At 49.8% G+C, this 11,511-nt stretch overlaps 2 protein-coding genes across 5 annotated transcripts; one reads left to right on the top strand and one right to left on the bottom strand.

The window, feature by feature from the left end:
* The first annotated feature begins 506 nt into the window (after positions 1-506).
* LOC108152115 lies at positions 507-9,966 on the top strand. Of its 4 annotated transcripts, XR_004471696.1 has the most exons (9): positions 507-863; positions 936-1,133; positions 1,232-2,284; positions 2,348-4,492; positions 4,559-4,829; positions 4,909-6,558; positions 7,094-7,378; positions 7,436-8,453; positions 9,879-9,966. XR_004471696.1 is itself a non-coding variant. In XM_033388075.1 (8 exons), exons 2-8 carry the CDS (start codon positions 1,098-1,100, stop codon positions 7,804-7,806), a joined length of 5,811 nt encoding a protein of 1,936 aa, XP_033243966.1. In that variant the 5' UTR covers positions 507-863; positions 950-1,097; the 3' UTR covers positions 7,807-8,777. The 4 variants fall into 4 exon arrangements, 3 of the variants coding, with proteins under 3 accessions (XP_033243966.1, XP_033243965.1, XP_033243967.1); XM_033388075.1 differs by lacking the exon at positions 9,879-9,966 and having other exon boundaries at positions 950-1,133; positions 7,436-8,777; XM_033388074.1 differs by lacking the exon at positions 9,879-9,966 and having other exon boundaries at positions 7,436-8,777.
* On the bottom strand, positions 9,812-11,425 carry LOC108152113 (vacuolar protein-sorting-associated protein 36). Its single transcript, XM_017281189.2, has 3 exons — positions 11,097-11,425; positions 10,316-11,041; positions 9,812-10,252 (listed from the first exon to the last, which is right to left on the bottom strand). The coding sequence occupies exons 1-3, from the start codon at positions 11,190-11,192 to the stop codon at positions 9,875-9,877; spliced, it is 1,200 nt and encodes a 399-aa protein (XP_017136678.1). The 5' UTR covers positions 11,193-11,425; the 3' UTR covers positions 9,812-9,874.
* Between the last annotated feature and the right edge of the window lie 86 nt (positions 11,426-11,511).

Raw genomic sequence — 11,511 nt, 5'->3', positions numbered from 1 at the left:
CGAACGATATTCTATTCGATAACAGAATCGAATACCACTTCATATACGGTAGTACTTTATTCTTTTTGGTATATTTTGACGTAAAATTGACTTGAAAGGTATATTGCTGAGAGTGAGATGGATCCGCGGTCACATTGATAGTACAGTAAATTCAAACGAATATCAATATCGAGAGATTTGATTTCCGATCATAGACAGAGAACGATTAACCCGTTGTCGACCGGTGGGTATCAACATACACTGCACGAAAAGTATGAATCTTGAAGATTTTTAGCGCACTTCAGGTGAAAGATATCGTGATTTTTTTGTAAGTAAGGAGTTAGGATGGGATGGAACTACAAGAAAATCTAATAAACAGTATGATCTACTGCGGTTTAATTCAAGTTGTTCACCTTTTCAAATAGAGGGGGGCTAAGTGGGCTAAGTTCGTTTTTGCATTGGTATATTTACGGTATATTTTGAAAATGAGAAACATGTAAAATATTTCGGTATATTTCTGAGGGTCAGATAAATCCGCGGTCACACTGATCGCACAGTACATTTACATTGCAAAAAAAGCCTAAAACAAAGTTTTTAAACAATTAAAATTAAGCAATCTTATGCATATTATTAAAGAACAACCCCTGCGGTCGCCTATCAATTAAAGCAAAAGTGGTGGCTGTGTATTGTTGTTGTGCAAACGAGCCAAAAAGACCGTCGTCCAGCAGAGGGGCGAAGAGAGAAAATGTCACCCAAAGCAGCAGCAGCAGCAGCAGAAAAAGTGTGAAGAAATTACATTTCTGGTCAAAGGCGCACTAAAAAAACACAACAATAAGACATTTAAAAAACAAAAATGGTTCTACACTGAAATGATACACAAACAAGTGAGTGTTACGGTGGGGGGCGCAGCCCCGAGGCGTGAGCGAAAATAAAAGACAACAACAAGCGATCTGTAGTTGTAATTTCACAGGGGCAGACACCTGCAAGCGCAATGAGAGCAACGCTGATCCTTAACAGGCCTTCGATCGAACTCAGTCGAACTCTATCCTGGCTTGAATGTCGTCGGTAATTGGACTCGGGATCCACAGTTGGGACTCTTCTTGCAATCCGCTGGCACAATGCAAAGCCTGGACTCATCGTGCCAAGAAGCCGACGTAAGACCCTTTCGCGCCTGTTACCAGTCGGTTAATCGACCAATCTAATAACGTATTCTCCCTCTCTTTTGCTCTTCGAATCGTTTATCTGCAAATAGTTTATCATAAATGACACGCTGAAGAAGTTGAAGGGCTCCAACAACTCTGACCATGCCCCGGGACTAGCTCATGCCGTGGTCCACGGCACGGGCGTCCACCAGCAGCAGCAGTTTGTCCAGTACCAGCCAGCCTCCTCCCCCAGTAGTCATCAGCTGCAGTCGCAGCAAACGCAGTCCTACCACCACCTCCACACGGCGCTCCAGCAACAGCAGCAGTCATCCCCAGTCGTCACTGTTGGCTTTCCGACGAGCAGTAAATCGTATCTGGAGACTAGCCTGCTGCAAGCCATACCACAGATTCCTGCCCAACCGCCCATCTGCATCTTCGATGACGATGAATCGCCGCCCGATGGGGGAGGGGCGTCAATTGGGGGCTCCCTGGGCATACTCACTGAGCCGACATCGGCCACGCCCACCGGCCTGCCCACAGCGATTGCCCCGTCGCCCTCATCATGCTCATCATCGACAACGACTCTGTCGAATTTCAACTCAATCACATCGCCCTCGCCAGTAGTTCCTGACTTGTTGCTGTCTACGCCGCCAGGCATCAACTCCACCCTAAGCAATAATTCGACTGCCGCAGCTGCAACGTCGACGACGACGAACCCTACGACGACGGTCAGTAAGAAACCGGAGAAGCGGCCCGCCTCTGCCAACTCAACCTCCTCCTCCGGGGGCCATCACCTGCATCACCATCACCTGCACCACCAGTCACACAACCACCATGGGGTCCATGGGGCCTCGCCCGCGTCGTCGCCCAGTAAGAGGCAGAAGTCCAATAGCAACAGCACCAGCAAGGAGTGCAGCTCCTCTAGTCGCAGCTCAGCTTTATCCTCAGCCCCATCCTCCTCATCGTCGTCGTCAACAGCGCGCGCTGGCGCCGGCGCTGCCTCCAACAACAACAACAACAACAACAATAGCACCTCGTCCTCAACGAAGGGCTCCTCGGTGTGTCCACCGGGCAGCACGAAGTTCTTCAATCTACACGAGAAACTCAAGGATCTTTATATGCAGCTGCTAAGCAACGACATCAACTACTTTGCAGAGACAGGGGTAAGTGTAGGACTGGATAGCCCCTAATAACATATATTGTAAATTGTTTCTCCCAATTTGCAGCTTAAGCAGCGCACACGATCGTTTACCCTGGAGCGGCTGGTGGAGCGCGAGAAACTCAACACGATCGTGGTGAACCTCTATCCTGGCAACAAGGGATACTCGCTGGCCCTGCACTACGATGAGCATGTGACGCTGAACACGCAAACGAACGAGTGGTCCGTCAGTGACAGGGACGAGGCGGCCAGCGAAGGAGCAGGATCAGGAGGCCATAGGCGACTCCTATCGACCAAGTCTGCGGCAATGGATGAGAGCCAAGCCAAGGCAGAGTCGAAGCACGAATATGGCCTGGTTGAAGTGCTTCGATGGCCGTACGAGAACGATTTGCTGTTGCAGTGCATCGATCGCGAGATCCTGCCAGAGTTTCTGATGGATCTGCTCTGTGCGGAGACAGTCAGCCTGTCGGATGGGGGAGAGGGAACGCGGATCTATGCCAAGCCTGGCGTTTTCTACGCGGGCTGCGTCATCGCCCAGATCCGCGACTTCCGCCAGACGTTTGCCACCTCAACGAATATCTGTGATATGAAGCACATCCTGCTCAGGCCGACGAACGCCACCCTCTTCGCGGAAGTGCAGCAAATAGGCAGCCAACTGCAGGCGGAGGATAAGCTTGCACTGGAGAGCCAGTTGGTGTTGGCCACGGCGGAGCCGTTGTGTCTGGAACCGGATCCAAGCATAGGACGGCAGGCCATCAATGCTCAGCACCAGCGCCAGCTCTTCAACTCGCACGAACTGCGCCGCCAGATGAAGAAGTTCACCCAGACTGCCATCAATCGGAAGCGCAAGCTGGACCAGTTCACCCACCACCATGGGCTGGAGCTGTGCGATTATCTGGCCCGACTGCGTCAGAGGCCCCGGACGGGGAGCAGTAGCGCTGGCGGCAACGCTACTCCGGCCACGGCACCCACCAACAATCCTCTAGTGGGCGCCATGCTCTCCTCCTTTACCTCAAAGGTCCCCAGGCGGCCTCACGAAGTGATTCGGCCCATTCGTCCTCCGTGCTTGGAGTACCCCGCCAATCTCAAGGTGCCCGAGCATGTCATCAGCGTAGAAAAGTATGTTAAGACCTTCGAGCCCCTCAATGAGTTCAGCGAGGCCTGCAAGGATGGCTGCCAGCCGAATTGTCGCCACAACTTCCAGCCCCAACTGATCGAGGAGTACGTCCTGGAGACTGAGCGGGAGGCCAACGAGGGACGGCGGGCGCTGTACCACATCAAGCTATCCATCTACCAGCGTCCCTCCGATGCGGAATACCTCGGCGAACTGTATGTGGATCGGGACTTTCGCGAGGGGGAGCGCAATGGGGAGTCCTGCCGCTTCGCGCTGGGCACTCGGGTGCATGCCAATCGATACATTCAGCAATTTCGCGAGATCTTCACGGAGGAGGGGCGCAAGGCGGTCAAGATAACGCATTTGATACCAGGACATGTGCCAATTGTCACCCACACGGGGCTGACGAACGAGCAGCGGCTCCTCCTGCAGCAGCAACAACAGCAGCAGCAGAGGCAAGCTCAATTGCAGCAGCAGCAGCAACAACAACAGCCGCAGCATGTGGTAGTGGTCGGCAATCCCCAGCACCAACAACAGCAACAACAACAACCACAGCAGCCTCAGCAGCAACAACAACAACAGCCACAACAATTGTCTGCCACTGTGCACCATGTGGCCCAGCCTCGCCAACAAATAACCCAAAAGACTCTTAATCTAGCAGGGGGCAGCAATGTCATCAACGTGCAGCAAAACATAAGGCAGCAGCCTCAACAGCAGCAGCAGCAGCAACAACAACAGCAACAGCAAACGTACACCGTTGAAGGAACGCAGCAACAGGCAGCTACACAACAAATTGTCCCGCAACAACAGCAGCCGCAGCAGCAGCAGCAGCAGCACATACAGCTTCAACAGTTGGCCACCGGAAGCAGCAACTCTGCCACAACCACCCACCATGTAAGCCTGAGCAATGGCTCCCTGGTCCTGGTGCAACAGCAGCCCCAGCAGCAGCAGCCACAGCTGACCCAGGCCCTGCAACACTCAGGCATAACCATTCAGCCGGCCAGCATTCAACAGCAGCAGCAGCAGGTGAAGGGGCCATCGGTCATTGGCACCAACTCTGCTCTGCGTGCGCAGCTGAACTCCAATGTGCCAATTCTGGTGAGTAATAAATGCAATGTGCAAAGGATTTCATTGACTCTCACTCTCTCCTATCCATTCCGACAGCAATCGCAGCTGAAGGCTCAGCAACAGCAGCTAATGCAAAAGCAGCAGCAACAGCAGCAGCAGCAGCATCAGCAGCAGCAGCAGCAACAGCAGCAGCAGCAACAACAGCAGCAGCAGCAACAACAGCAACAACAGACAACTGCCTCCAGTAATAACAATAACAACAATAATAGTAATAACAATATGAACAACTCGGCCGCAATCAATGCCATAATGAACAGCATCATAATCTCCGCCAATCAGTACCAACAGCAACAGCAGCAGCAGCACGGTAAGAAAAAAAAACAGCCTCCAAGTGGAGGCGACCCATTAAGATTTGTTACTGATCGATCCACTGGTGATCCTTTCAGGCGGGACCACGACAAACAGCAATCACATTGCAACATCCGGCAGCGGCAGCGGTGGCGGTGGCGGTGGCGGCGGCGGCGGCGGCAGCAACAATAACAACAACGGAAGCAACACCGCCACGCTGAAGAACTCCAGCAATGCCTCAATTCTGAACCTGCTCAACAGTGCCCCAGCTGCCATGACCAGCACACCAGTGGCCAGTGGCACGTTCACATCCTCCACCGGCCAACAGCAACCGCAGACGCTGACTCTGGTCCAACACCAGCAGCAGCAGCAGCAATCCGCTCCGGCCACCTCTGATGTAGCCACAGCCACCTATGTGCAGACACCGCGCGGCACGCCCACACTGGTGACTGCCCAGCGGAAGCAGCAGTCCAGTGAGGTGCTGCAGAACCTGCTGGGTGTCAACCGAAAGATCGTAGGAGGCGGTGGCACCACCACCACTACCTTTCGGACCAACTCTGCAGGCAATCTGATATCCGTCAACCTCAATCCGCCCACGCAGGCGCAGCACCAGCAGACAGTAGACGGCGGCGGCCAGACGGTGCGAGTATCCATGTCGGCGCTGGCCTCGCAGCTGGCCTCTCCGCCTGCCATAATGACCAATCCCACCACAAGCTATACGGTGATCTCGTCGGGCAACAGCGCTGCGACGGCTGCGGCCTGGATACAGAGTCCCACGGTGCCAGTGCAGCAGCGTATTCTGAACACTCTGAGAAGGGACAGCACCACAGCACCGCCCAACGCTATTGTAGTGGGAATGGCCGCTCCCTCGCCAGGCAGCGATTCGAATGCCTCGAATGCGAGCGGGTTCGCAGTGCCCAACAACCTGGCGTCGAGCAGCAGTAGCAGCGGCGGGGTGGGAGCTCTTTCCGCCCTGCTGACAAATGCGGCCACTCCCTCGCCCTCGGGTTCGGATCACTCGCAGTCCTCGCAGTCGCATCAGAACCAGGCCTTGCTTGAGCGTCTCAGCAATGTTACTTCCAACGTGTCCGCCGTGGCCATGCCGCATATGTCGCCGCAGCAACCGACGGCGACGCAGCAGTTCATCACGAAGACCATCGTGCACTCTCCCGCTACATCATCGATACACTCGCCCATGTCTAGTCCGCATCCGCAGCCCTCAGCCTCGCCCCAGCAGCACCATCAGCAGCAGACGCAGCAGCAACAAACCACCGCCACACTAAACCTGCAGGGCATCAATCTGTCACAGCTGCAGGGTGCCATGGCCAACTTTACCGGCCTTCAAGTGCAGATTCCCGGCTTCACGCAGCCCATCTCGCTGCAGTTCTCCGGCAACAGTTTGCAGCAACAGCAGCAGCAGTCGGGGAACTCAGCAACGGGTGCGGGCACGACGCAGGGCCAGCAGAGGAGTGTTCTGGTGTCGGTTCCCGTCTCGAGCCAGCAGCACCAACAACTGCCACACACCATCACGCTGCAGACGCAGTCACACCAGCAGCAACAGCAGCAGCACGCTCCGCCGACGGGAACGATAGTCAGTCTGCCCTCGACAGTGGGCGGCACACAGACGGTGGTCATCACGAACAACGCAGGCGGCGGCGGAGGTAGCGGCAGTGGTAACGGTAGCGGTGGCAGCGGCGGCGGTGGAGGAGGAGGAGGAGCAACAACGGCCATGCTGACCCTTCCCATTGGTGAGTGAAAGGACAAGCTGAGGAGCAGAGGAGCGCACAGCAGAGTTGCGAACTCGTCTCGGCAGGGCCGAAGAGGATTTTCCTGATACCGATCTACCTGTTGCGATCTTCTTTATATCTGCATTATTTATATTTAACTCTTTTTCTTTTGATTGAACATGCTTAATTTTGTTCTCTTCTGTTTCTGTTTCGTTTCTCGTTTACAACAAAACCACATTCTCGTACAACACAAACCAAACCAAACCAAACAAAAATCCAAACCAAACCCAAAACGTTAACAACTCGTTTCGATCCCGCCCTCATGCAACTTAACTGTTTTATGTGTCTTGTGTGTGTTTAACCCGAAATGCCATCAGTTTGAGATTAGAGAGATCATTTTCTAAACCCAAACCCAAATTCAAAACCATGCTACTCGTACTATATCCTACAAGTTGGCGGCCCCTCCAGTCGACCTCTGACAATTCTCATTGCAACCTAAAACAACAACCAAAAAATCTCCCCGCACACCCACGTTCTGCTCTCTCTCTGCTTACAGCTCAAATAGTCGGTGCCGGTGTACAGAAACTAAATCCTCAAACAATACGTACCTCAAGTGTTGGTGGTGGTGTAGGTGTTGCCCAGCAGACGATCCAGCAGCAACAGCAGCAGCAGTCGGGCAACAGCAACACGGCTGCCATTCAGCTGGTGGGCACCATCCAGCCCCGGGCCCGGAACGTCCAGGTGGTTGGAGCCAAGCAATTAACCACCAGCAGACAGCTTATCACTACTCAACGCCAAATAGGTGGCTCGACACTCAAGATAGCTACTACTCCGATGAATGGTGATTGAAATGAACTTTTCGAGTACCTGCAACGATCTATAATCCTTTTCCTTGTAGCTGCCAATGTCGTAACCAGTAGTGGCGGTCCCATTGTAATGTCTGGCCAGAAGCTGCAGCTAAAGACTGTGAAGGCGCCAATGCAGCAGCTGCAACAGCAGCAACTGCAGCTGCAACAGCAACATCGAATACTCAACCAGCAGAGCACCGCCACAGTCTCGTCACAGACACTGTCGAGTCCCAGCCAGGTGCAGGTGCCGCAGCAACAGCAGCTGCAGCACATCCAAATCGCTGGACGAGCCACCACTGCCACGGGAGCCATAACCCAGCGGACACTCACGGCTCTGGCGGCGGCCAAGCAGCAACAGCAGCAGCAGCAACAACAGGCGGCGGTCAATCGACGGCGTTCCACCACCGACGCGACAAAGTAAAGGCGATGAAGAAAAGAAAACGGCACAATATTAGATTTGTGTAAGGACTGTAAGGACTGTAAGGAATGAGAGGACTGAGAGATGAAAGATGAGAGCGAGAAAGTAATAAGGCTACGCGTTGTGTATTTGCATGATATTATAGCTTATGGTTACCTCCTAACTATCACCACTATCGTACATTGTATACCCATATATCTATATATGTTTTGATGTGTAATCGTAAGTGTGAAATATGTATGTATATGGGCAATAGCATGGCAGCTCATAGTATGTGCAACCTAGTTAGGAGCTGGAGCTAGCGGCAACTGGAACTGAATTTGGTTGAGCTCTCCAGGTCTGCCGACTGCGCTTGTGTTAATTGTGTCACCTTGGCATAAACGAATTAGGTGTAAAGTTCTTAATAATATTTATCTAGTTGTACATATATACACATTATATATATTATAAATACGATTATGTGAAGATTGTTTCAACTTTTCCCGCGCATCCAACCGCCATTTTACCTATTGTCCATTTGGCTCCCAGCTCCAATTCGTTAAGGCCTAGCTCGTTAAGCGTGCTAATTTGAAATTGTAAAGCAGGGGGTGGATCACTGAAAACAAAAGAAAGCAATAACAAGAGAAGTAAGGAGACAGCAAACAAAAAACGTAAGTTAATTGTAAAGAAATTCTAATTATTACGATTACGATTACGATTACGATTACGTTAGCTACAAGAGAATATGAAATATGAACCGGTGTAGGGGTTCATAAGAATAATTATACATATTAAATTGTACTATTACTATTATTATTGCTAATTATTAAATCGATTGCCTAGTTTAAGTTCGCTAAAGAAAAAAACCCATTTTAGTTTGTATTGAACAAGTCGTAGCCTCAACCAATTTAGTACTTCCAATTGCAGAAACATTAAAACGAAAAGCAAAAACAAACAAATATATGCAAAAAGTCATCACTTATTTAAACAATTTATTTGTAATAGCGCAATGTACAACGAGACTAGCACGAGAAGAAGAATCGTGAGCGGAGAGAGTTAGAGAACGAGCGGGTGACGAGTAACGTGTAAAAAGTAACGCTTACACTAAGCCAATTTGTTTTTTCAACTACGCCAGTTTCTGTAGAATGAAATTATTTATTTAAGCAACGATTTTAATTATGTTACATCAGTGCTGTAATTGCTAAGCATTGTTTGCTTCTTCTGCTGTACAACCCACAAAAACCTTAACTTCTTGATAATTCGAAAACGAACACAACACACAAATTAACCTTACCCCATATATGGCAGCCCACACCCACACCCACACCCATACCCATACCCTTACCCGTAAGCGTAAACGTATCCGTACCCCAAAACTCAAGCATAACTTACTCAATGTTAATATTAATTAATAAATGTGATTTAAGAAGAATAAAAACAAAAGAAATCATGGTACTACTACATAAACCGAATGAATGAATGACGACAGCGTAACGAACCCTCACGAAGTCAGAGTAGATTGGGATGATGTTAGTCAAGCGAATCAAAGCAAAGCAAAGCAAATAACTGGCCAAAAACCTGAGTACGAAAGCTATATAGAAGATAATGATATACGTGTGGTCTGATCAAATGGTTATTGAAACGTAATTCAAAGATTTATTAATGTAATGCGGAGCAATCTAAGCGACAGCATAAGCTATTTATATGTATATGTAAACATGAAACCAACTATTAATATAAATGTGTAATTTCAATTCAATAACTGCTTATCAAAATACCTGACTGTAGAAAATTTTCATTAAACCGATTACGAAGAGAACTCTCGAGAACTACTAACGAAAAAACAAAACAAAACCAAACAAAAATAATTAATAATTATGACGAAACCAGAAATATTAAAAATACTTAATGAAGCGTCGACAAAGTCACAGAAAAAGCTCCGTTAATCAATAAAGTGTGAAATGAAATCTATAAGATCCAAGTGGACTCTCTCATTCCATGAACGTGCAAACGCTTACACCGGTTTCGATTACTATTGTATAAGAATTATTTATTTAGAATATCTAGTAACAAGCACAGATTCACAGATCGTTTAGTCTCGTTGCAGCAGCAGATTTGGATAGAAGCGGAGCCCTTCGACAGACTCGTCCCGACACACCTTGCCCAGGCGCTCGGTGACCAGCAGTCGCTCCTTGGCCAACAGCAGAGAGATGCCCAGCTGCTTGGCCAGCTCCTCTACGGCCAGAGATTCAGCTGCCTGCACCTTCTCCAGCGTGTCAATGGCAATCAAGTCATCGTCGTGCGACTCCAGCTGCAGCACCCTGGCGCCGCTGGGGAAGCTCCTCAATCGGATTGGACCCCTCAGCTGTTCACAGGCATGCAGCAAGTCCTCAGGCGAGAGCAGTTCCAGGCCGCGAGCCCTGTTCACGCGGCAATAGACATCTGCTAGGGACATCATACCTCCATGCTCCTAATTCACGCACAAAAATGTCGGGGTAAATAAATGAATTGAATTAAGGCTCGAAGCACTCACCTCAATAGGATCGATCAGCATCTGGCAAATTTGTTGTGCTAAGCTGGAAAAATACGCCGAATTGCTGGTGAAGTTGTCTCGCGTCACAGGATCATCAATTCCCAGGCTCATGAGGTAGGATTTGAAACGCACCGTCTCATCGTCGGATATTTCGCCTTTTTGCTCGCGTATTCTGCCGCTGATTGTCTTGGACAGGCCCACCATATCCTTGGCCATGGTCATGAGAACACTGAGGTCCTGGAAGGCTAGTGCAATGTTCTCATCTGTGGCCTTAGCTTTCGCCTCCAGGTGCCGCTCAATGCCTCCGATGCCTGTACGCTTCTGAATACGAGCCAATCTATCGTTTACCGGGTCAGACGTCGGACTTCTGTCCACTCCCTTGATGATGGTCTCGCTGGTGAGGGAGATCTCCCAGATGCGGGCATTAAGAGTCTCCCGAAGTGCGCTGTGGAACTCCATGCTTAGGCCATTCTTTCCAGACAGTTTGATGTGCGTTGCACGACTGGTGTCCAGGGGGCCAGGCATCTTGTCAGGGCCAGGCGCACGCAAGTGCAATATTATGCGGGTCTTGCGGCCAAAGAAATTCGAGGCTGTCGTTTCCTCCCCGAGCGATATCACATAGCTTAGTGGCAGACAGAGGGTTACGGCGGCTCTGGCAATTTCTCCAGGACGGCCCCAAAACAGTCTGTGTGTTGTCAGCACCACCTCGCCCTCCTCAAAGTCTGTCTGGAAATGCCATTAGAAATGAGCTAAGCCCGGAATTACAGAGCCGTTTACTTACTTTCTGGTCCCCATCGAAGATTTTCACTCTACTGTCGCGGCTGACGAACGTTTCGTTGGAACTCAGACGAGCCTCCACATAAGCAAAGCGATTCATTTCATAAATTCTAAGTTTTTGTGTTTTCTTTCTGTTTTTATTATTGAGACAACACTTAGAGATGGGCGCTGCAGTGTAGGTAAACCAGCTAGTTTTGGTCAGATGTAGCTTTTTTCAAAGTCAAACATTCAGCTGAATTCAGCTATTCAGGATATTGCTGCTGATTTAAAAGAATTTAACACGCTTTTGAATCAAATGTTTAAATAAAAAGATTCTTTCATGCGATATAGCTTTATTCAGATTCTTTTAAATCATTTAGCTTTATTTTCTAAAAAATATTGACAGCGATGTTACTGTGACAACATTCTGAGATTGCCTT

The sequence above is a fragment of the Drosophila miranda genome, chromosome XR (genome assembly GCF_003369915.1).
Source record: "Drosophila miranda strain MSH22 chromosome XR, D.miranda_PacBio2.1, whole genome shotgun sequence".
Lineage (NCBI taxonomy): Eukaryota > Metazoa > Arthropoda > Insecta > Diptera > Drosophilidae > Drosophila > Drosophila miranda.
The sequence above is the reverse complement of the archived record's forward strand: the minus strand, read 5'-3'. Positions and strand labels throughout refer to the sequence as shown.